Genomic DNA, 26,306 nt, shown 5'->3' on the forward strand with positions numbered 1-26,306 from the left:
TTGTCCTTAAGTTGTTAGTAGCTGGGATTTCTATGGGATGGGATGTTAATCTGTACTCATTTTAAATGCTTTTACTGACATGTTTTCACTGTTGTAGGGAAGGTAAATGTTGGGAAAAATCAGCGTCAAAGGTTTGATTTTCATTGTTGTCAATGCTTTTTATGTGTTTCCATTACAGCTGCATCTGGTCCATTTGGGATTAAGAACAGCTGGTTTTCAGGTAGTTTCTTGGTGTTTCAGTTTCTCCTGTTGTGGGAAAAATATCTTAATTATTTGGTTTTCTTTACTTAAAGGCAGTTTCTACATGTTTCCTATAATTTTTATATTTGCAGAGCTCGTTGAAAAATGTAAGAGTTTTACTGTAAGTGTGGTAAAAGACTAAAGTACAGCCACAGTTTTATTTATTCAAAATAAAAAGCAATTAAGCCAGATTCTTCAAAAATATGATCTTATGTTTAATCTCTAGATTTAATTACTTTTCTAGAGAATAATTATCCTTATTGTCCCAAATGTGTTAATTTTTACTAAACTGGATTTGTCTCAATGCATGAATGTAAATAAAGTTGTTGCAAGAAACAATTACTGTCTCTATAAATCCTAACTTTTTCGGCACTAATATTAAGTGGGTTAAGTAAGTTCAGTGGTTTCTTTCACCTTCCCATTATCAGAAAATGAGTATTAATAATAATGTTATTTATTATTATTATTATTATTGTTAGTAGTAGTAGTAGTAGTAACAGTAGGAGTAACAGTAGTTGTAGTATCCCAAATAATGGCAGAATCTGTAGTTTGAATCTAATTAGTCATTTGCCCCCAGATCACCAGCTGGTAATAGTTTGGATCTGTAGTAATTATATAGAATACATTATTAAACATATACCGTGAAAATGCCAAGATGGAAACTACAACATGTACAGTCCCAGTATGAAAGGAGAAAATATAAGCAATCAGCAACACCAGTAATAAGTTCAAATTGTTCTGCTTTTGAGAACAAAGGTTCATGATTTTATTTAGATCCGGTTTTGTTTGTGCAAAGAAATGAGTCCATTTCCAATTGTTCAAACCTTTTCTTCATGTTAATAGCCTTCTCCATACAGTTATTATATTTAAACATGAATAAAATGTGCATAAATAATAAACATGTTACAAAACAAAACATAAAGTTGCTTAGTAAACCGTTTTTAGTTTTATGAAATATTCTGAATGACCTACCTACATAATGCAGCCCTATGTTGTTGGTTCAGGCTGTGAGTTTGTAAGACATCAGTGTAGTTGCCCTATATCAAGGTGTTCTCTACAGGTTTTACTGTGAACTGGATTTTTCCCAGTACTGTTATTCCAGAGCTGAATCTGTGATGAAAGCAGCTGCAGGTTTCTCTTCTGCTGGTAGCTTTGTTCATACAGGAGACCTTTTTCGCTGGTGGAGATGTTTTCAAGTTGCTGCAGTGCAGCTGGTCAGAGGCTTCCTGCAGGAATCCCACCAGGGTCTCTGGGGAGTAAAGATGTGCCTACAGAGCACCGAAGCCTGCAGACATTGTGATGCAACACAAGAGGCTGTTTACAAACAGGAGGTTTCACCAACCCTGTTCTCTTCCTGGACTGTTACTGTCTCCTCTTTTCCACTTCATTTCTGCTGCTTCTGTCTCTTTTTCCATATCTGTTTCCTTTCTTTTCCTTCATCCTTCATTTTCTCCTCTTATTTTTTTCTCTTTTTTGTTGAGGTTTTGTCTTCTCCAGCTCCTCCGTCTTGCCTTTGCTCATTCTCCCAGACCTTTCTTTTCCCGCAGCTCTTTGGTTTTCTGATGCAATGTTTTCCTGTCATGTCTAGATTAAAGCCACTTTGGGTCAATCCTACCTATCTGGTTGATCCAGGCATCCTCTGTTCAGATTCTGACTGCAGGTTTTAGGATGAGGTTAGTTACAGATAACAGAAGCACCGGAACAGAAAAGGTAAAATCCTGTCGCACGCCTGCTCTCTGTGAGTCCACTTTGTTTTTCCCGGCCTTAGGAAGACGATGGATGACGAGTAATCAGCTAAAGTGCTCATATATTTACACACATACTGCAGAAGATTAAACGCTGGGGAGGAATAATCCTCCACCCTTGAAACCTTTCTGACAGAACTTCAAGTATTTGCATATAATCACATGTAGGTAACTCCAGTATATGGATCCTATAATCCATATTATTATAAACATTGTACCTGGAGAACGTGAAAGCATCCTTACTGTTGCTTTCAGAAATATGAAACATTTCTACTTTAATAGATATTCCTAGCCTTCCAGTAGTTCATAAATTTTTATTTTTTGAAAGCCTTTTGCTATCGCCCGCTATGAAATAATGAAGGTGTACATGAGAAGGGATTCAATTTAATCACATTATTTATTTTGTAATGACAATAAAAACTATTTGAAAATTAGTTTCTTTATTTCTATAAATCTCTGCAGGGGGGGATAGTTAGTAGCAATGTTGCTTTGCAGGACGAAGGTCTTAGGTCCGAGTCCCAGCCCGGTGTCTTTCTGCATCGGGTTTGTTACTGTCATTGTTACTGACAGTGAATTTCTTAATTCTTTTCTGTGTATGTTTGCAACAAATATTTGTAATGTTCCTTTAAGCTAACGTATTTTTGATACAGAACTCAGTGGAGCGGAAGTAATGTTCAGTTCGGACTTTTTAGTGTGTGACACTAGCAAGAATCGACCACGCTCAGCGCGGGTTTCTGTATCTCATCGCCATCTTCATACAGAGCTTAAGTGTATGAAGGCCTCATGTCAAATATTATGGTTAAGTTATATGTTGAGTCAACTTTTTGATCTGCTCGATGAGAAGTGTGAAGTTCAGCTCCGAAGTTGATTGTATTTCTCCCGTTTGGTTACAGCAGGCAATGTGGTGCATTCAAGGTGTCTGTTAATTTGAGTTTACATGTAATGAAACAGACATTTTTGGTTTGTAAATTCAATATGTACTAGTCAAGGTGTTATTGTAAGGTGTGTTACAAGATGTCTAAATTCACTGGATGTATGAGAAAGTAATTACTGGTTACTGTTTAGGAATTGTGATGTTCTAAATGCAATTTTTGTTTATTAGTTCTCACGATGGCTACGCTGGGTGATCCTGTTGGTGAGCTTGGAATAAACCATCTGAATATAAAGAACTTGTCCTCGTGGTGACTGACGGGAGCAACAGTGGGGAACTCCGCTGCTCCTTGTGAGAAGGAAGTGAACACAACCCAAGTCCAAGGTGCCCACAAGAGATGTCCTTGCACATGACTTCTGCCTCCCGCCAAGAACGGGTTTAAATGTCCTAACAGCACTAAGGAAAGACACAGTGAAGAGTTCAAGTGCGATGCAAAAAATTAAGCTGAAGATCACCTGCAAGTTGGGATACTTTAAAGTGCAAGCAAATAGGTCTTAAGATGTTCTCATTATATCTGCATCAAGAACATTCAATTTTACCATAATTTAAAGACTTGAAATATTTGTGCTTTCACATTATTGTTGGTAATTTCAGACCCATGTTACTTGAAACTTTTAAGTTTCACAAGTTTTGGACTTTGGACCCTTTGTAAGAATAGACTACTCAAGGTGTTCCCTAATATTCTGCAAGTTTATCTTCTGTCATTAATACAGTTTAACTATATTTATATTATCAGTCTCTAGGAGGTGCTAATTTAGGCAATCAGAAATTGAGTATGCATTGTTAATTTTTGTGCTTTTGCTAAATTAACCCAAGTGCATTTATTCACCCCAACTGTCTCCAACATGTCAGTCACAAATGTATCTAAAGATGGTGATAAACATGAGGAAAGGAATAATACCAAAACCCATGAACATCCTCCACTGTGCAGTTCTCCACAGGACATAGATGGTCTGCAAGAAACCCACGCAACATTAGAGGTTCAGCCATCAATGAGTAAATGTCCACAAACTATGCAGAATGTAGAACAAGCACCTCGCAATAGCCATCGATCACGAACATTAAAAGGGAAGAGAAATGTTGAAAGCCAGGATTAAAGAGTTGGGACAAAGCTTCAAGATTAAGTATGAAAAGTGCAAAATTCTAAGAAAGGATGCACATCATTCACTTTCTGGCAGCTGTTCAGATGAAGAGCTAGAAACCATAATAAACAACATCTCCTGTACATCCAGAGAACTAAATACAGTATATGAAAATTGGCATAAGGTGGACATTGCTGATAATAATGCACAACACAGAATTGATAGTAGTGAAGAGATAACAAGAAATGTTATTGAGACTGCAAGATGTAATTGGAGAGGAAAGAAACCAGTTGACATGCAATTTATTGGACATGAATCTGTCTTGATGTCTGAGAAATCATATCACACCAGCAAGCACTCACAGAGCTCTAGTGCGTGCAAAAAGTCACAAAGATCATCAAGAGTCACCTCCAAGCGTTCCAGTGCAACATATGTGAGCAGACAAGAAGCTGCAGCGAAAATTGCTGCAGCTGAAGCAACTCTGGAAATTATACATGAACAACAGTGTCAACAAGCAGAGCTTCTAAGACTGGAAGCTGAAGATAAAAAACAGATTGCAGAGCAAATGGCTGAAGCTTGTAGACGACGTTTAAAGGTGGAAGAAGAAGAAGCCCTGCTAAAGGCAAAACTGGAGATGGAAAATGCTGCCAGGCGGAAAATTTTGGAAGACAAGCGAAAGGAACTTTAACGGTTGGAAGCAATCAAACAGCTAAGTGCTGCAAAGGCATCAAGGCAAGTATATGAGCAAGATGAAGATTCAGAAGATGAAATCAGGCAGTCTCTACATAGTCGCAAACTGGAAAGGGAGAAGGAAAGGGACAGATTTATCTACAAGGGTCAAAATTTTAACTCACCAGAACTTCCTTTTCCACAACATACCGTTACACAGCCACCGCATGATGGCAGTATTGCAACACTTGCCTTGTTGTTGGCAGATTCTATCAGTGCCAGCCGACTGCCTATGCCAGAGCCTGAAGCTGCTGTAACCCAGATTAATGGATTAGAGATTCTTAATGATTGCAATGAAAATCAAAAAATCCTCTACAAGCATCCCGACTGCCTGACTTCAAGGTGGAACCGAAAGGTCTTTATAATAGAAGAAGAAACTGGAAGATTTCCAAGCTTTAGCCAGTTTGTACAGTTTCTCATTAAGGAAGCAAAGATTGCATGCAATCCAGTTACCTCACTCCATGCTTTGAAACAATGTGATGGGGAAAGGACCAAAACACAAGGAAAGCAGGGTCATGCAGCTAAAGTTCTATCAACAAACAGTGATGAGAAGAGTGCCACGTTAACTTGTGCATTTTGTAGTGTAGAAAATGTCTGGAAAAACCAACAGCAGAAAGACACAAGTTTGTTCAAGAAAATAAACTCTGCTTTGGCTGTCTCAAACCTGGACATCATTCGAGAGAGTGTAAGAATAGAAATACATGCAGTACGTGCCAGAAAAGGCACCCAACTTGCTTACATGAAGATCGAAGAGAACAGAAGTCACAATGGTTTGAAAGAGTAAAGGAAGAAGATAGCTGCAGGAAAATAAACGAACCAGTAGAAGAAGATGAACCAAGACAAATAAGTGAGGCAACAGAGTTCAGCATGACAACACCAGTACTCAGACATCTGCAATCATTCCTGTGTGGGTTTCAGAAACAAAGGAGCCTTACAAAGAAACACTCGTTTATGCACTCCTTGAAACACAGAGTGACACAGCTTTCATTCTTAAAGAAACAATGCGTTTTCTAAAGGCAAAAGGCGAACAATTCAAACTCAAGTTATCTACCAAGACCACTGTTGTAGCATGCCAAAAGCTCTCTGGGTTGCAAGTCAGAGGATTCAATTCAGAGAAGAAAATAACTCTTCCGACAGCTTACACAAGGAAATTCATTCCTAAATAGAGATCATTTCCCTACATCCGAGACAGCTAGGGCATGGCCTCATCTTGAGCACATTGCTGATATGTTAGCACTTCCTCAAAGTTGCGAGGTTGGCTCGCTAATTGGTTACAACTGCTCACAAGCTCTTCTTCCTAGAGAAGTGGTGTCTGGTGAAGAAAATCAACCATTTGCACAGAGATCGGACTTAGGATGGAGTATCATTGGATATGGCAGCCCATACATAGATGGTGGAGATGTTATTGGAGTGAGCCATCGAGTTTTCGCGTTTTTGTAGCAAATCGTGTCCAGCGTATTAAGCAGAGCACTTATCCAGACAAATTTAACTATGTTGACAATCCTGCTGACCACTATTCTAGGGGACTGACAGCCGTACAGTTAAAGACATCTAACTGGTTTAGAGGGACAGATTTTCTGTGGCAACTACACTTACCAAGTAGGGTGGTTATGGTGGGAGAGATTCCAGAAAATGACCCAGAAATACTAAAGACTCATGTCCACAATATTCAATCAAGGGAAGAGAGGTTGCTACTTGATCGTCTTGAAAGGTTTTCAGACTGGACAAGAGCAGTCCGGACGGTAGCCACACTGAAACGTAAAGCAAAGGGCCAGAAACTAAAATCCAACGAACCTACAACTTTGGAAGAACGTAAAGAAGCAGAAGTTTTTCTTATAAGACTGGTTCAAGCCATGCACTTCCCGAAGGACACAATGAGTCGTAAGCAAAATGTACACCTCAAAGCAACTGACAAGATAAAGAAATTGCACAAATTAAACCCTTTCCTTGATGAGCAGGGTGTGCCAAGGGTCAGACGGTGTTTAACCCACTCCAGTCTTCACCCTCATGTGAAACACCTAGCTATCCTTCCCAAAGAAAGTCATTTGTCAACACTTCTTATCAAGCATTATCATGAAAGAGTGCAACGCCAGGGACGGGGTATGACTGTCAGTGAACTGTGAGCCAATGGTGTTTGGATTCTTGGATGCAGTATCTTCACATATTTACAACTGCACAAGGTGCAGAAAGTATAGACGCAGCACTGAAGAACGACGGATGGCAGACCTCCCACAAGAGCGTGCAGAGTTGACTCCCCCCTTTACATACTGTGGGATGGACTGCTTTGGACCCATCTATATTAAGGAGGGAAGGAAGGAGCTAAAACGTTATGGACTTTTGCTGACATGCATGTGCTCCAGAGCCATACATATTGAAATGCTCAGCGACTTAAGTACGGATGCCTTTATCAATGCTCTGTGCTCATTCATTGAAGTGCCAGACAGCTTTGCTGTGATCAAGGCAGAAACTTTATGGGTGCAAGGTGTGAGTTTGCTGAAGCTATGAAGGAGATGGATGGAGAGAAACTCAAAAACTTTGAATGCGAGTTCATTATGAATACTCCATCTGCAAGTCATCAAGGTGGCCTTTGGGAATGGCAAATATGAACTTTACATAATGTCCTTTCACCCATCCTTGACCAGTCGGATAGAAGACTTGACAGCAGTTCTTTAAGAACCTGCTGTTTAAGAACCTCTACGAGGTTATGGCAATTGACAACAGAACATTTACATAACCCATCTGCTCCGGAACCTTTGACACCTAATCACATCCTGACAATGAAGTCCAGTATTATTGATCCCCCTCCTGGAACTTGTCCTCGTGGTGACTGATGGGAGCAACAGGGTTTGCATGTTCTCCCCGAGCATGCAAGGGTTCTCTCCAGGTTCCCTGACTCTTCCTCCAACAGTCCAAAAATGTGACTGTAAGGCTAACTGGTTCATCTAAATGGTGCTCAGTTGTTGTTGTTTGGCCTGCGTGTCTCTGAGTTGCTCTGTGATGGACTGGCAACCTGTCCATGGTGCACCCAATCTCACCCAATCACTGCTGGAGATAGGCTACAACTCCGCCCAACGTTGCATGGATGAGCAGGTATAGATGGATGGATGGATGCATGGATGGATGTATAACTTGTAACCTGCTTATCATATTCCTTTTCATTGAAATTATATTTTATTTGATTCAGTCAAAAAATAGTACAGATTTTAAGGTTTGTTTCTACCAGATTAGCACAGCAACAGACTAAGATTTGACTAGGCCCTAACAAGTGAATGTATGCATTGATGTTAAAACTCTGCTGCAGGAAAGTGAACCTTCTCCTCAGACTAAAGTCTTTTTCAGACTCAGGTCTGAGGTTTCCTTCCAATAATGTCGTTATTTTGCTACATCCATCTTCCAATAAACTCTGACCAGCTTCTCTGACCATGCTGAAGAAAATCATACCCATAGCATAATGCTACCGCCACCATGGTTCACAGTCAGGATGGAGTTTTCAGGATGATTTGCAGGGGTTTGTAGAAGTTCAGGACACTGTGTGTCTAAGAGATCCTGTTGTTTTTGCAGAGCTTAGTGAAATCTTGGCCTAATGTAAAGGTTTAATCTGTGTTTATAAGGTTTAACTCTCTGCAGTTTGTTGTTCAAATAAAAATCAGCCAGGTCTGACTTGACTGATAATTCAGATAATTTTTCCAATATCTAAATTTTACATAATATTTGCCTCTTCTCTCTGTCACACTCGCCACACTTCACCCCTTCTAGCAATCTCAACCTACTGCTGAGCCTTATAAAGAGAAAAGAAATGGTTACTATTAATCATCACGGCTTATAATCACCCAGAATGTGTCACACCCGTCTCCTAATTTACATATAATCCTCAGCTCCAGGGTTTGCTTATAAAAATGATGCTTAAACAAAGTGAAAAATGTTCATATTTATGTTGTTCTCCTTTCTGTCCCTGGAGATGTCCGTTTATCCCTTCATATAGATTTATTTTAGCCCAGCATGTCATAAAATCTAAAACCCTCCCTGCCTTCCCTTTTGTCTAAACACTGAAATCTCTCAGTTTGATTTACTGCACAGTCCATCAGCCGAGCCGCCTCTCCCTTCTCTCTCGGTCGGGTAATTGAGTGGCTGCTGGGTCTCCCATTTTCCCTTCGAGGAGTAACTATCGAGGAGACAAATCATATTTCCTCGGCTAATTAAAGCTGTAGTTGTTTAGGTGTCTGGTCATGCATCTAACCGAGAAAGGCTGAACATTTTCCTTGAACAAGCAATGATGCAACCGTCCCTCCTGCTGCTGAAATAAATGGAACATGCTGAAACTTGGCTTTAAGAAAAATGAATGAGCATTACAGGCAATAAAGTCATTACAGGCAGGAAAAATGAAAAAAATCAAGCTGTAAAAATGTAACTGAAACTGCAGCTGTTTAACAGTGGATCACAGAATGTAGATATAAATTAGATTCAGCTTTACAACAGGACATAAAACGCATAATCGAGCTGGTTTGGCTTCTTTTTCCATCAGCTTCTGGAGATGTCATGATGGTTTGTTTTTTTTTGCTTTCTAACCTCTGCTGCTTAAAGCCTGTGTGTAATATTTGAAAAACATTTCAGTTATTACTGTTTAACCAAGGTAAAGTCCTCATCTTTTGCAGACACATCTGACAAGCAAAACATTACCTGCGTTTTGGTTTAAACGTTTGCTATTTAATGTTTGGTTTTTTAAAGCTCTGATGGATCTGAATCCATCCAGATGAACTTTTACATCAGTATATTTCAACTGAAACTTATGTCCCAAGTACCATCATGTAATTACAACAGTCTCTGTTAGTTGCTTTAAGGCCTGCGTTCTTCTTTTCTCCAAGGTGGCAAGAAGTTATTTCGGGCCGAGACGTCTCGTACGTCAGTGTGCTGAACTCCTGGGAAGTTCTCATAGTGAACTGTTCAATCACCCAGTAGTTGAAGAAGCTGTAAGAACAGACATCATTTTGTTCTCTCTGGGAGAGACGACAAATTTCCCTGTTCTTGTATTTATTGAGTATTTATTGGCCTTTAGACTAAATGAGAACTAAACACCATGATTTTATTCCTAGTTTTACTGCTTTCTCTGTACTTCCTGTGCTAAAAGTCATAAAGTAAATTCATCTTTTCTTGTAGTAGCATAAAGTCACACTGAAAAATTTAGAAAAATCCAAACTATAATTTTAGTACATTTACTCAATGGTGTAAAAACAAATCCAACTTTAGGAAATAATTATTTGTTCTAAACCTCAATTGCCCCAGTTAGTATTTCCCCTGTTTAATACTTTGTATAGTGCCTCTTTTGCTTTCAGCTTGTGTGACATTTCACCGTGTTTGAGCATAAAGGGGTTCTGCTAGCTGAGACGGCCATGGAGAAGATAGATTTTGTTTCTCCTGAACCATTTCTGTGTTGATGTCCAGATGTTTTGGATCTTTATCCCCTGACAGGCCCAATGATGAAACATTTTTGGTTCTTTCTTAGTCATAAATCCATCCATCTATTGTCTATACCCAGTTGTATTTGCTGGGTTGCGGGTGGGGAGTGGGGGGTTTGTTTTGTGCCTGTTCCCAGCGGTCATTGGGCGAGACCTGGAGAAAACCCATGCATGCATGGAGAGAACATGCAAACTCCATAAAGAAAGACCCAGGCCGGGATTTGAACCCAGGGTCTTCTTGTTGCATGGAAATAGTGCTACCAACTGCACCGCCCGTGCAACCCCCCTCAGAGTCCAACAGATTTTCTACTTTACATATCATGGTGTTTTAAAGAGTTCATGATGCCACGCACTCTAACAAGGTTCCCAGGAACTTTAGAAAAGAAACGCCCACAGCATCACAGATTCTCCACCCTACTTAACAGTGGGTATAAACAGCTTTTCCACATACTCATCCTTTGTTTCACATTTGTTGTAGAAAAGCTTAATTTTACCATCATCTGATGAGTACACATTCCTAGTCGTAGTCTCAATAATGTTGAGCCACACATTTACCGTGGGATGGTGGGACAGAAAAACAGCCAGTTAGCATGTAGACACTCTAATGGTTGCTATGGAGACATAGTGATCCCAAGTTGCCATATCTTGCTGCAGTTCTCTAAAAGAGAGCGTTGGGGTTTTCATCTAACTGTAGATGTGGACAAGTTTAGACAGATTCCATATTGTCTGTAGCCATTTTCAAACTTATGAAGACCTGACCTTACCGAATGGCATGTTCTCTTGCCTTTTCCTTTTGAAGAGTAGCTCAGAGAAACAGACCTTCAAGTAAACGTTCCCAGACATTCGGAGCAAAATAAATAAAAAGGCATAAAATAATGCTTCATTTACATTTATTTTATAGGAATTGTTTGGGGTTCCAATATGTTTGGGACCCTTGATTTTATTAAAACAAATTTTCCCACTGTAGATAAAAGCAAAGGCAAAATTAGACATTAAAATTATGCATTAAAAGAAGGCTTTGGAAATATAAAGTTATTTGCTGATGCTACAGTGATTTATCATTAATTCGGGACCACAAACACAAACTTTATGCAGTAAATGCACCAGAAGCATTAGGATGGCTTCAAGGCAAACACTGGACTTTGGGCTTTAATCCAAAAAGCCTGCACCAATGTTCAAACACTGATGTAACAACCTCAATGAGACATATCAGTCTTTGGTTAAACTGTCCATCACTCCAGCCCTTTCTCTAGTCTAAGATGGCGTCTGGGCGCCCTTGGAAGCCACTCAGGCTGATAGATGTACTGACTCTGGCTGCCAAGCCCTCCTGCTCTTAATAGCCTAATTCTACTGTGAAGATTAATGTTGGCTGGAGAGCAGGGGGGCTATCTCCTCTATCTGCTGTCTGGGTGCCATGACCTCTGACATTTGGCCTGTCTGCTGCCAACCATTTGCCAGCCAGTGTTTTAATTAAGCTGATTTTCTTTCAGGCCACACTAGGAGTGACTCAGCAGAAAGTGGGTCTGGATGTAAGATGAGAAATAAAAGGACAAGTGAGCAACAGAGGAAGGATAGAAGAGAAAGTACAGCAGAGGTAGTGAGAGTCCTGAATAACAGGCAAAACTGTGGAGGAGGAGGAGGAGGAGAGAACTAGAACATGGAGCTGTTAAAGCTTCAGTCTAAACAGTGGCTGGTTTTACTGTTTATGTTCCTCAAACTTTTTGACATTTCATCAGATTACAGCCACAAACTTCATGGTAGTTAGATTGAATTTTAGGAACCAAATAGTATGATGTTTTCTCTGGTTTTGAGTTATTTGTGATAAGGCCAATAACAGATTCATAACGATGTGGGAAGGTTAAAAGAAGTGTTTGCATTTCTTGTTTTAGATGACAGATATCCACTTTTCAAAGTCTCATGCTCCATTTTGTTTTTAACTCTACTCTTAGTGAATTTACTTGACACTGACTAGCCGTCAGCTTAGTAGTAGTTGGTTACCGTTAGCTTAATTCTAAATAATCAGTCTGACTAATTAGACATAAGCGCAACTAGTAAAATGCCTAAATTTGATTATGAACAACAATCAGCTTAACTCTGATAGCTCTTAGCTTGATTCTGATTGGCTATTAGCAGTACTCTGATCAGCTGTTAGCTTCACTTTGATTATCCGTCAGCTTGATGTTCGACACCTATTAGCCGTGAGCATGACACTAATTAGCTGTGAGGTTGACTCTTAATTTCGTTTTTTGATCAGACATTCGCTTACTTCTGGTTATTAGTAGATGATTATCATTAGCCTTTAGCTTAACTCTGATTAGCTGTTTTATTGTCATTAACTACTAGTTTGAATCTGATTGGCTATTAGCTTAAACCTGGGTTACTGTAAGCTTCACTTTGATTGGATGTCGGTTTGACTCTGATTAACCAATGAACCATCTGTTTATATTATTGGCAGTAAAAACAGGTCAAACACACTTTAGATAGCCCTCCATCAAAGGATGGTGAAAGAAGAAAACTGCTGAGAGAGACTGACTTATGTAAGAGTTTGTTAATACACACACCTCGCGGGGAGCGGGCTGAGATTTCCTCACTGGTAGAGGAGCAGACCTTTATAGGTTTGTCTTTGTTTCCTGGAAACATAAGAGAAAGCTTTCACATCCTTGTCTCTATGGTAACTGCATCCCCATCTGTCGGCCCCTCGCACTTTTCATTCCCGCCCTGGTTTCACGTTGTTTTCAATTTGACAATTTGACTTTTTTTTTCTTCTTAGACGTTCTTCATTCTAGAAACAGCATCGTCCATTTGTGTCTGTACAGGTCCTTCTCAAAATATTAGCATATTGTGATAAAGTTCATTATTTTCCATAATGTCATGATGAAAATTTAACATTCATATATTTTAGATTCATTGCACACTAATTGAAATATTTCAGGTCTTTTATTGTCTTAATACGGATGATTGTGGCATACAGCTCATGAAAACCCAAAATTTCTATCTCACAAAATTAGCATATTTCATCCGACCAATAAAATAAAAGTGTTTTTAATACAAAAAACGTCAACCTTCAAATAATCATGTACAGTTATGCACTCAATACTTGGTCGGGAATCCTTTTGCAGAAATGACTGCTTCAATGCGGCGTGGCATGGAGGCAATCAACCTGTGGCACTGCTGAGGTCTTATGGAGGCCCAGGATGCTTCGATAGCGGCCTTTAGTTTATCCAGAGTGTTGGGTCTTGAGTCTCTCAACGTTCTCTTCACAATATCCCACAGATTCTCTATGGGGTTCAGGTCAGGAGAGTTGGCAGGCTAATTGAGCACAGTGATACCATGGTCAGTAAACCATTTACCAGTGGTTTTGGCACTGTGAGCAGGTGCCATGTCGTGCTGAAAAATGAAATCTTCATCTCCATAAAGCTTTTCAGCAGATGGAAGCATGAAGTGCTCCAAAATCTCCTGATAGCTAGCTGCATTGACCCTGCCCTTGATAAAACACAGTGGACCAACACCAGCAGCTGACACAGCACCCCAGACCATCACTGACTGTGGGTACTTGGCACTGGACGTCTGGCATTTTGGCATTTCCTTCTCCCCAGTCTTCCTCCAGACTCTGGCACCTTGATTTCCGAATGACATGCAGAATTTGCTTTCATCTGAAAAACGTACTTTGGACCACTGAGAAACAGTCCAGTGCTGCTTCTCTGTAGCCCAGGTCAGGCGCTTCTGCCGCTGTTTCTGGTTCAAAAGTGGCTTGACCTGCGGAATGCGGCACCTGTAGCCCATTTCCTGCACACGCCTGTGCACGGTGGCTCTGGATGTTTCTACTCCAGACTCAGTCCACTGCTTCCGCAGGTCCCCCAAGGTCTGGAATCGGCCCTTCTCCACAATCTTCCTCAGGGTCCGGTCACCTCTTCTCGTTGTGCAGCGTTTTCTGCCACACTTTTTCCTTCCCACAGACTTTCCCACTGAGGTGCCTTGATACAGCACTCTGGGAACAGCCTATTCGTTCAGAAATTTATTTCTGTGTCTTACCCTCTTGCTTGAGGGTGTCAATAGTGGCCTTCTGGACAGCAGTCAGGTCGGCAGTCTTACCCATGATTGGGGTTTTGAGTAATGAACCAGGCTGGGAGTTTTAAAGGCCTCAGGAATCTTTTGCAGGTGTTTAGAGTTAACTCGTTGATTCAGATGATTAGGTTCATAGCTCGTTTAGAGACCCTTTTAATGATATGCTAATTTTGTGAGATAGGAATTTTGGGTTTTCATGCGCTGTATGCCACAATCATCCGTATTAAGACAATAAAAGACCTGAAATATTTCAGTTAGTGTGCCATGAATCTAAAATATATGAATGTTAAATTTTCATCATGACATTATGGAAAATAATGAACTTTATCAAAATATGCTAATTTTTTGAGAAGGACCTGTATTGTGTCCTCCATCAAAGCAGCTTTAAACAAGGCATGTCCGTCCTCAGTAACATCTGCACACCTGAAGGTGTTCAGGTGTGAGAGCTGTTTGTGTTTGGCTGGCTTGTTCGTTTCATGAAGCCAGCTGCCTTAAATCCCATAAATGCACATTTGGACACATATTTTATATTAGTTTTTTTTAGGTGTTAGTGGCTGTATAAACTGCATACATATTCTTATTTAAAATGACCAGTACATTTCAATAATTCTAGTTATGGATATAATAATAATAATATAATAATTCAGGGTTATGGATGCATGATTCTTAGACTCCTTTATCCTGCATCCACAATTCAAATCCAACTAGCTGCACTTTTCTACCAGACCTCCATCGATATATAAAAATTTTTTTCCACTAATTAGCCTCATTGTGATCTTTTCTGGCTGGGATCATGGTGCCTTTGGTATTATATATTGTGAGCCCAGCTGTCTCCTGTTGGAACCATTTGTTTACTGTCGTATTTTGCATTAGTGTGTGTGAATGTAGCGTGGGCGGCTGATGGCCCACTCTCATTCTCCCTCCTCCATTGCTGCAACCTGAGGCGATTAGATAGCGAATGTTGTCACTCTGCAGCACTTCCTGCTACCACAGTGACCAGCTGAGCTGAATATAAGGAATCTATGACTCATGAACCAGCAGCTTTACTGGTGTCAACGTGTCATAATGGAGCCTTCAGACGGTCATATTTTAAACATTTTTATAACCCATAAAGTGGTTTGTCAAACTGATTCTATGTATCATTTGTTTTTATGCATTTCTAGATTTTAGTTATTGAATATTTCTGTATTTATTTTAGATGTGTTGGTCAGAACCGAGATGGTTTGCCATGCTGGCTCGTTTATGTAAAGGATCGATGCCGGATCAACACGTATGAAGCCACACTGGAAAAATTACACACTGTTTGTAAAGCCACCTTTAGCACCAGGAACTCCCATTTGTTGTTTTCTTTCAGACTTTATCACAGTGTTGTGGAGGAAATTTGATCCACTTTTCTTTACAATATTCCTTTAGTTCATCAAGATTTGCAGAGATTTGTTTCTGCACAGCTTTCTTAATATCCCACCAGGGCATTTCAATGAGGTTGACGCCTGGACTTTGACTGGGTCGTTCCAGTTGTTTTCAGCTATACTTTTGTAGATTTGCTGCTGTGTTTGGGATCATTATCCAGTTACTGATCCAGTTGGGTCCAAGTTTCAGCTTTTGGACTGATGGACTCTTGAATACTTTGGCATCCAGACGTTCACGGTCGCCTTAGTGAATATGCCTGTAGAGGAAGCCCAGATCATCAACCCTCCACCACCATGCTGACATGGAGCTGTTGGTGCTAATATTCTGTGCTTGGTTTTCTTCGAACATGATGCTATTCTTTAAGCCCTAATATCTCATCCTTGGTCTTATCTGTCTGAAGCAAGTTGAACCAGATGTCGTCTGACTCAGATCCAACTTTACAAACCTAAATGTGAATGCTATGTTTTTTTTAGGGATGAGAGGTTTTCTCTTTCAACACTTCTAGCCACTCTTGAGACTTGTCATTTTCTTTCTTTTTCTAATTAGTCTTGTTTAATTTTGCTGAGCATTCACTCCCTGGAACATGTTAAGATTTTAAATGTTTTCCACTTTTTGATATTTTTTCTCATTTTATAATGATGAACTTCAAATAGGCAAAATAGTCAAACAGGATTTTTCACACTTTTAAAAGGAATTGAAAAGAAATGAATGAACAAATGGATTCATATTCAATAAATTAGAATATGTGTTTCAATGAGGTTCGTTGCTCAGATTAAAAGTATCTTTTTAAATCAACAACATTTAAGCAGTTATTAAACTCAAAATACTTTTAATTAAGCCCACATTTCTGCATTAAAATGTTTGTCTTTTATTGGTCTGATATAATATTATAATCTTAAATGTCTGGTTTTAATTGGCTGTAAGCAAGAAACCATTATAACTAACAGAAATATAGGCTTTAAAACATCAGTCGATGTGTAAATCGTCTATATAATGTTTTACTTGGTGAATTGAAAAAATTGATTTCACTAATATTGTAATGTATTGAAAATTACTGTATATCACAGACTTTAAAAGTACTGCTGATGTTTGGACAACTCAGCTTCAGTTGTTAAACCAACAATTTACCTCATTATTTCAGTTGCTGCAATCACAGCAAATAGACAGAAGCAAAAGGAAAACGTTCCTTTTTGTCTTGGTCCCACGCTGACAATCTGATTAATTAAGAGCTTAATCTGGAATTATCCAGACCGTTTACAAGCTATCTGCTGCAGGTAAGATACTGACTTCTCATGATTTCTAAATAAACTGTTTTGCAGCAGATATCATTGTATAGTTTCGACAGGGCGTGTATCAGAGTCATGAAATGTTCCAGAAATGTTCCAGTTTAAATTTAGATTTGCTTTCTCTGAAGTATCACAGCACTGTCAGATTTATTCTCAACATGTCTGTTTGTTGGAAAAAAAAACACTTCGTGTCTGGAATATGTTTATCTATTCATCAGCAGCGATAAGAAAAACTGCTGCTGCTGTTCACTGAGGCATTTAATAACTGAGTGATTCTGCTTCCATTAATGGATTTTCTGTGAAACAGAAAATAAAGCAGAAATTCAGCCACTTGGATTTCGATGAAGGAGGATTAAGGTGAATTTTAACTGTTCATTTTATGATCCAATAAAACAATTAAATATGAAAACCAGATAAATAGAATTGTAACTATTATGTTATATTCAAAGTAACAATGAGGAACTACAGTGGTGGTTTCTGTCATAATAATGTTTCAGTCCAACAGAGATTTTTATCATAACTTCAGTATATCAAGACTTATTGCCATGTTATTATACAGTTATTACATATATTATGTGACATTATATCCTTATTATCTGTCACCCCATCATTACCGAACTCCAAATATGAAAATCTACAAGCCTCATAATGTGCACAGATCTCTTTGATCTAATGTTTATCCAAAAGGCAAATATTTTATGTTTTTACGCGTTTTTCCTGCTTAAATAATCTTCAATAAACCTTCTGTTTTCCATTTTCCTCTTCAGCAGCAGCTCCTCTTGTTCTCTTCTTTAATCTCACAGCAGCTCTCGCTGTTTTCCATCCATTAGCACTTGGATCATGAGCCTATTTTTTTGGTTTGAAGGCTATAAAGTGTTCAGTGGATGTGAATATTAACCCATTCTCCTTCTGTTTTTCCTGTTTTTCTGTGTCTGCCCTCACAGAAAGTTAGTGAGAAGGTTGGAGGAGCAGAAGGAACCAAGCTAGATGATGACTTCAAAGAAATGGAAAAGGTAATTTTTTGGAAATCTACCAAAACAAAAATACTTCCCATAAAAGTATTTTTAAAATGCCGTCTTGGGGAAGGTAAATATTCCACCGAGGAATTTGTTTTTTTACTTGAAGAGAACAAGAACACAGTTTCTTCTGGCCCTGACATGTCCTTTTTCTCAAAAAACTCCAGTTTAGAACTTTCCCAGTTAGGCCTCATGGGTCCTTCCCACTGCAGCATATGCCGGTGTAGTAACCCCGCCCACTTCAGATTTCTGTCCAATCACACAAGAGTTGTTGGATGCAACGCAAGGAAATAGTTCTGCCCAGTTTATCTGTGAAGAAAAAAGCCCAAACCTCGGGTGTAGGAACACCGTGACCTCATTTTGTTCTTGCAGCCTTGGGAACATGTTGCTCTGTTCCTCTGGAGAACGAACAAGCCTTCACAATCTTTTATTAAACTCAAATCAGTCCGTTTAATTAGGTCAGTAATTAACTTTTAACAAAAAATGTCCACCTGCAACTACTGCCTATGCTGGCGGCCACCCAAATTCATTCCAAGGGCCACAAAGGGCCCCCACGGAGCAATTTGAACTTATGGCGTATAATATACAGTACACACCAAAAGTTTGGACACACCTTCTCATTCAAAGAGTTTTCTTTATTTTCATGACTATGAATATTGTAGCTTCACACTGAAGGCATTAAAACTATGAATAAACACATGTGGAATTATATACTGAACAAAAAAGTGTGAAACAACTGAAAATATGTCTATATTCAAGGTTCTTCAAAGTAGCCACCTTTGCTTTGATTACTGCTCCGCACACTCTTAGCATTCTGTTGATGAGCTTCAAGAGGTAGTCACCTGAAATGGTTTTCCGACAGTGTTGAAGGAGTTCCCAGAGATGCTTAGCACTTGTTGGCCCTTTTGCCTTCACTCTGCGGTCCAGCTCACCCCAAACCATCTCGATTGGGTTCAGGTCCAGTGACTGTGGAGGCCAGGTCATCTGGCGCAGCACCTCATCACTCTCCTTCTTGGTCAAATAGCCCTTACACAGCCTGGAGGTGTGTTTGGGGTCATTGCCCGGTTGAAAAATAAATGATGGTCCAACTAAACGCAAACTAGATGGAATAGCATGCCGCTGCAAGATGCTGTGGTAGCCATGCTGGTTCAGTATGCCTTCAATTTTGAATAAATCCCCAACAGTGTCACCAGCAAAGCACCCCCACACCATCACACCTCCTCCTCCATGCTTCACGGTGGGAACCAGGCATGTAGAGTCCATCCGTTCACCTCTTCTGCGTCACACAAAGACACGGTGGTTGGAACCAAAGATCTCAGACTTGGACTCATCAGACCAAAGCACAGATTTCCACTGGTCTAATGTCCATTCCTTGTGTTCTTTAGCCCAAACAAGTCTCTTCTGCTTGTTGTCTGTCCTCAGTAGTGGTTTCCTAGCAGCTATTTTACCATGAAGGCCTGATTCACACAGTCTCCTCTTAACAGTTATTCTAGAGATGTTTCTGCTGCTAGAACTCTGTGTGGCATTGACCTGTTCTCTAATCTGAGCTGCTGTTAACCTGCGATTTCTGAGGCTGGTGACTCAGATTAACTTATCATCCGCAGCAGAGGTGACTCTTGGTCTTCCTTTCCTGGGGCGGTCCTCATGTGAGCCAGTTTCTTTGTAGCGCTTGATGGTTTTTGCGACTGGACTTGGGGACACTTTCAAAGTTTTCCCAATTGTTCGGACTGACTGGCCTTCATTTCTTAAAGTAATGATGGCCACTCGTTTTTCTTTACTTAGCTGCTTTTTTCTTGCCATAATACAAATTCTAACAGTCTATTCAGTAGGACTATCAGCTGTGTACTGTATCCACCTCCTGCACAACACAACTGATGGTCCCAACCCCATTTATAAGGCTTGAAATCCCACTTATTAAACCTGACAGGGCACACCTGTGAAGTGAAAACCATTTCAGGTGACTACCTCTTGAAGCTCATCAACAGAATACCAAGAGTGTGCGGAGCAGTAATCAAAGCAAAAGGTGGCTACTTTGAAGAACCTAGAATATAAGACATATTTTCAGTTGTTTCACACTTTTTTGTTCAGTATATAATTCCACATGTGTTAATTCATAGTTTTGATGCCTTCAGTGTGAAGCTACAATATTCATAGTCATGAAAATAAAGAAAACTCTTTGAATGAGAAGGTGCGTCCAAACTTTGGTCTGTACTGTATGGCTACACTAAAATGATTTATTTTGTTGTCGTTATAAAAATGCAATAAAAATGATATTTCCTATGTTTTAGGTTCATAGCATTTAAGCTCTTTGCCATAAATTATTATGCATTTACTTGTTGTTAAATCATTGCATTTTTGGCTCCTGCAGAAGGTGGACACCACCAGCAGAGCAGTGCTGGACATCATGACCAAAACTACAGAGTACCTCCAGCCAAATCCAGGTATAATTAATAAACCTGCAGCTGCTGCATCACAAAAACATGACTTGCATACCGATAATCGCAACTTCTGCTTGTTTGCAGCATCCAGAGCCAAGCTGAGTATGATCAATACCATGTCAAAGATCCGCGGGCAGGAAAAGGGGCCCGGTTACCCGCAGGCTGAGACCATTCTGGGAGACGCCATGCTGAAGTTTGGACGGGACTTGGGAGAAGAGTCCTGCTTTGGTGAGCAGGAAGAACTGAGTTTTCTTTCATGTCTGGACTGAGAAACAGGGCTTCTAGTATAGGCTGTAAAAAGTCTAAAATACAGACAGATTGTTCATCTTCTGCATTAAAGCATATTTATTTAAACGTGTACATTTAGTTGTCCATTCAGTGCTTCTTTCATTGTTTTATGAGAAATTCACTGCAATGTCAGACCATACAATGGTTGGAGAAATGACAAAACACTCAAGAACACACTAGTGTTCAGCTTGTTCAGAACGGGTTGAAAACAATGTGTTGGCATGAAGCAAGTTTGTAAAAATGTGTCCCAATGAACCGGAAGACTTTTGGAGGAATGTCCTTTTGGACAAATGAGACCACAATAATAATATATAGAGGTTTGGTAGGGCAGTCAATAAAACTACTCTATCAGATTAAAAGTAGATGAATATTGAAGGTAAAGAAAACTTTCAACTTTTCCTTAAATCACTAGAAAACCTTTGATATCAGTGTTGAGGTTCCCCAACACTGATAACCTTTTCTATTGTGTCTCCCCATCCTCCTTCTCCAGGACTGGCCCTGATCGATGCCGGCGAGGCGATGAAGGAGCTCGGGGAGGTGAAAGATGCTCTGGACATGGAGGTCAAACAGAACTTCATTGACCCACTGCAGAACCTCCATGACAAAGATCTAAAGGAGATCCAGGTGAGTCAACTTCTGCAAAGATGTTTAATGTGCTCCGTACAAAACAAAATAAAAAATCATGTAAGCTGGACCTTATCAGTTCTGAGCAACATCTCAGATGTGGGTCTGAAATGGTCTCTGTTACCGCAGCATCATTTGAAGAAAATGGAGGGCCGTCGTCTGGACTTTGACTACAAGAAGAAGCGTCAGGGAAAAGTCCAGGACGATGAGATCAAACAGGCCCTGGAGAAGTTTGACGAGAGCAAAGAGATCGCCGAGCAGAGCATGTTCAACCTGCTGGAGAGCGACGTAAGAGCTGCTAATATCTCTGCTCAGCTGTTATCCTGTGTGGATTTAATCTTCATTTATACAAATACAAACCAAAAGGATAAGAGAACACAAAGAAAATATGCAATCACAATATGTGAGTCTCAGACTGGGATACAAACTCTTCATCAAATAATTATAAGGGGAACATTCCAGAGTTTCCTCTGTTTATATTTTATGACATGTTTTCCCTTCCATTCATGCATAGTCTTTACTTTTTTGCTTAATAATTTCTAAGTTTTATCTTTTATAACTTTATTTTATTAAGTTTTATGTATCTATAATTATATATTATTTATTTAATTTTTATCTCGTTTTTATTTTGTTTTTAATACATTTGCACGTTATTTCTTTTACTTTGACACTTTTTATGTGATTGATACTTTTTGTTTTTTGTTTGCTATTGTATTTTTTTATTTAGTATATTTTTGCGTTATTATTTTATTTTAGCTCTTTCAGTGCTTTATTCCTTTTTCATGTATTTTTTATTATTGTCTTATATTGTATTATTTTATATATATATATATATATATATATATATATATATATATATATATATATATATATATATATAAATTTTTGTGCTGCAGTTTAATCATTTCTGGCCAATTTAAACTTAAATTGACATTAAAAAACAAGAGATTTTAACATTTTTTGCACAAGCTCGGTAGTTTACCTTTAATAATTTGAAGGAAACGTGAAATTAACGCTTAAAACAATTTATGCTGAGCAAGGCTGAAAGGAGAAGATGTTTTACTTTAAAAGACCGCTCATTTCTAGGTCACAGAAAACCTTTCATAAATAAAAGTACAGAGAACTAATAGATAAATTACAACAACAAACGTGGACATCCTAAAATGGTCCCAATCCTCAAAACACAGAAACCTTACCAGATATTTGAAAAATGTTTATTTGTAAAAGGCTTCTTCTTTTCTCACTTCCACATATTCAGCTGCAATTAATAGAGCAGCAAACAGAAATCAGCTCTGAGGCCCGTGGTACCAAACCAGACCTAGACCCAGCATGAGCACCAAGGAGCGCTCAGCGGTGGAAAACTAACAACCTGTGTGTGTGTTACAGATAGAGCAGGTGAGCCAGCTGGCAGCGCTGGTCCATGCCCAGTTGGAATACCACAGCCGTTCTTCAGAAATCCTCCAACAGCTCTCCAGCAAGATGGAGGACAGGTATCGATCTGTCCTCCTACCTCGGCAAAGAAATAAGCTAGTGAAGATAGATCAGTGTGGTTCGATTAAAACTCGTTTGTTTTTGGCTTTTTGTTTCTTCAGGATAAAAGAGGTGTCCGGTAAACCCAGGAAGGAGTACACTCCGAAACCCAAAATGACTCTGGAGCTTCTCCCCCCCAGCGAGAGCCACAATGGGGGGATACACTCGGCCAAGTCACCAGGAAAATCACCAGGTAGAAGAAGGGAAACAAACACCCATCTGCTGTGCTGTTATACAGCTTTATGCCTACCCAAACTATGTCTCAGAACAGCACAGATGTCTGTTCAACAGTCCGTGAGTCAAACCGAGTCAAACCAGTGGATGGAAATGATCCTGTGTGCTGGTACCTCAGGGGACTTTACAAGGTTATAATTTAAACCCTGTAAAAAGACTTTGTATCTGTTTACGTTTGCTAGTTTCTATCTTTTTTGTGGATTTAGCAGAAATGCCTTCAAGAAAATGGTCAATTGGCTGCCAATTAGCCGTTCTTTAGTTCTTTAAATTAAGAATTTAAGCTGCAGGTGCCAGTTCCTGTCAGCAGGGGGCACACCCATGCCATTTAGAGATAGGGTTGTACTTGAGTTTCCTCATCTCAAAATCAGTAGCGTCTAAATGTACTTTACTGACATTTTCAGACAATAGTTCTGTAGAAAGATAATATTTAAACTTTATTTCTTTCCTAAATGGATAAGATGGTGGGAAGCAACTGTTTTCCAGACCTTAAAAATAAATGAAGTGAAAAGCAAGGAGCTCTCTGAACATTAAGCGGGGAGTAATCTAAGCATGCACATTCTTTTTTTAGTTTTTTTTCTGGATTTGAAACAAATAAAAATTGGATGTAATCAAGCGTCACTAATTAGTGCGCTGCACCGAATTGTGAAAGTTAAATAATCTAAACAAAGTAGTAAAAGTGAGCGTTGTGGCATGGGCCAGATGCTGCTGATTGGTTTTGGCCTGTGATCTGCTCGACGTAATTATTAGGCAGCAGTCTCTCCATTATAGATCCACCATAGATCCATACAACGTGCTGCTACCATTTTACTGTTAATACTGAGAGTCTAACAAGCTGAAATTAGCTGGTTAAAAAGTCAGGCTATCTGCTCAGGCTTCCAGCCTGCAGCCAACTGCTTAACAGAGATGGCAATCGTTGCTTGCCAGCTGTAGGTCTAAAACAGTTTTACCTCAATAAGAGTGATTGGTGGCGCTGCTTTCGTTTTTTTTAACAACTGAAAATATTTCCAAATTCCAAAATTGTGGGGGTTTTTTTCAAAGAAAGGGAAAGGTTTAGTAGGCTTTTTTCAGCCAGCTGACCAGCAGTGCACTGCAACAGATGGGGGAGGAGGGCACATGGGGGACCAAGTAACTAGATTTAGAAACTTTGACCACAAAAAGTTTTAAGGTTCAACATTTTCCTGTTTTTTACTGCAAACACACACTATGTTTGGACTTTTAAAGGAAAGAGAAATCAAGCTGTAAAGTTAAACTTTGCAACATAACTCTAACCAGTTTGTCAGGTTTCTTTGAGCTAGTAACTGGGGTTGGCAATGACAAATTCTTTATCTAAACTTCATAAATGTTTCAATTTAAAAATAAATACATTTTAAACTTAATTTTAAGGAGGTTTTACCTTTTTCGTAAATAGGAACATCTACGTCATGTAGCAAAAGCTTTAGGCAGGTAGACAAAATTGAACTGATGTTTTTTAACAAGTTGAATGATTCTAACGGTCTTCTAACTTTGTATCTAGTTAATGACAATTGTGTGAACAAAATGGCTTTAACCACAATTTCTGCTTATTTGACCATCCCCAACTTGATAAAGCAGAAATCCTTGATTCTAGATTTTGATTGATTAAAAAAATGTCAGCACTTTGCATGAGATTTGCTTGAAAGCTGGATTTATATTAGAAGTATTGCACCTTTGTATTTCTGGTTGATCAGATTGATCAGTCTCTCAGTGATCAGCTTCTAAGTTGTTTTATGTCCTCTCACAGCACCGATGGACCAGCCCTGCTGTCGAGCACTCTACGACTTCGAGCCAGAGAACGAAGGCGAGCTGGGCTTCAAGGAGGGCGACATCATCACTCTGACCAATCAGATCGATGAGAACTGGTACGAGGGCATGATAAACGGCCAATCAGGCTTCTTCCCCATCAACTACGTGGATATTCTGGTCCCCCTGCCCCACTAGTTTCCAGTTACCCGCCCGATCCTTCCCTCTCAACCAATCCGGACACCCGTGAAACAGCCTGTATTTGCAGAAACGACAAACCACGTCCTCCTTCTACTTCTTCTTCTGTGCTTCTGTGCAATTCTGCTTTCACTAAACAGACTGAAATGAGAGAGGCGCTGGACAAGACAAGACTTTTTAAAAAAGATCAGGAGGAGAAGAGGGGAAATATAGCGTGAGTGGTGCTGTTAACAAGGACTGAAAGAGACGAGAAGATGATGTGATGTTGGTCTGGTAAAGCATGGTGCTTAGCCTGGCAGCAACGGACACCAACAAAGCTTTGGAGAACTGTGAATACAGCACAGTGTAGTATGTACGTGCATGTGTGAATGTGTGAATGTGTGTTTCAACCTGTTCGAACTCCATTATGAAGAAGCCAGCACAAATTCCTGCCCATCATTTACTGACCTGATGGCTTTTTCCCTATGTCTTTGCATTCTCTCGAGGTGGCTCTGCATTTTCTACGTTGACTTGCCTTCTTGTGCTTTTCTATAGCCCTAGATTCTCCAGCAGCCACCAGCATTGTCCCTTTGTTCTGTGTTTCTATCTTTATCTCTGTCTTACTAGCACTGCCTGTTAGCATGGCTCCAGAATCTATAGAGACGAGTCAGCCTCGTGTTCCAGAGATACAGCTGTACATCAGGCCTCCCTGTTGGTTTTGTTCTAGCTCTTCTTGTAACTAACTCTGCCTTTCTCTGAGTCTGTGTAGATTTTTGGTTCAGTGGTTGTATGCATGGACCAGCCACATCCAGGGTGATTAGACACCTAGCTTTAAGGAGTGTATAACAGGAATAAAGCTGGTTTAATGATGAGTACGAGATTTAATCTCTTGTTTGGAGCTTATCTGTCTTGACTGGAAACTTTGCCATTTTTAAAAGCAACAGGGATGTTGAATTGGTTAAAGAGAGTAAAACCTTGGGGTTACGTTGCTGTACTCCTCAGCAATGATACTCTATGACTAAAATGAGTTGGTAGGCCCACTCCTTTGTAGAAAGATATGCAGTGAGGTAAAGAGAGATGTTGTCTTTTTGTCCTCTTAGATTCACATCGGTACGTGTGTACTATGTGGAGGTGCTTGCAGATTTGTCTTGTCCCTTGCTTTTGCATGCAAGACTGATTCACTGAGACTTTAACGATGTTTGCCATTACAACGCTTACATTGTTTCATGATGAATTCAGTTTGGTTGTTGATCACTGCCTTGCCAAAGGACACATACTTGTTGAAGTAGGAAACAAAGTA

At 39.6% G+C, this 26,306-nt stretch overlaps 1 protein-coding gene across 2 annotated transcripts in view; it reads left to right on the forward strand.

Moving 5' to 3' along the window:
* Window positions 1–25,878, forward strand: part of LOC124880124 (endophilin-A1-like) — a 42,994-nt gene extending 17,116 nt beyond the window's left edge. Inside the window, exons 2-10 of one of the 2 annotated variants that reach the window (XM_047385056.1) lie at window positions 3,088–3,240; window positions 17,886–17,954; window positions 20,326–20,398; window positions 20,480–20,623; window positions 21,174–21,307; window positions 21,437–21,595; window positions 22,694–22,797; window positions 22,900–23,030; window positions 24,831–25,878. In XM_047385056.1, coding sequence (XP_047241012.1) covers window positions 17,946–17,954; window positions 20,326–20,398; window positions 20,480–20,623; window positions 21,174–21,307; window positions 21,437–21,595; window positions 22,694–22,797; window positions 22,900–23,030; window positions 24,831–25,027 — 951 coding nt within the window. In that variant the 5' untranslated portion in view covers window positions 3,088–3,240; window positions 17,886–17,945 and the 3' untranslated portion in view covers window positions 25,028–25,878. The remainder of the gene's footprint in view (window positions 1–3,087; window positions 3,241–17,885; window positions 17,955–20,325; window positions 20,399–20,479; window positions 20,624–21,173; window positions 21,308–21,436; window positions 21,596–22,693; window positions 22,798–22,899; window positions 23,031–24,830) is intronic. The other variant, XM_047385055.1, reaches the window with a different exon arrangement.
* The last annotated feature ends 428 nt before the right edge of the window (window positions 25,879–26,306 follow it).

Source organism: Girardinichthys multiradiatus, chromosome 14, assembly GCF_021462225.1.
Source record: "Girardinichthys multiradiatus isolate DD_20200921_A chromosome 14, DD_fGirMul_XY1, whole genome shotgun sequence".
In the NCBI taxonomy this organism is placed as follows: domain Eukaryota; kingdom Metazoa; phylum Chordata; class Actinopteri; order Cyprinodontiformes; family Goodeidae; genus Girardinichthys; species Girardinichthys multiradiatus.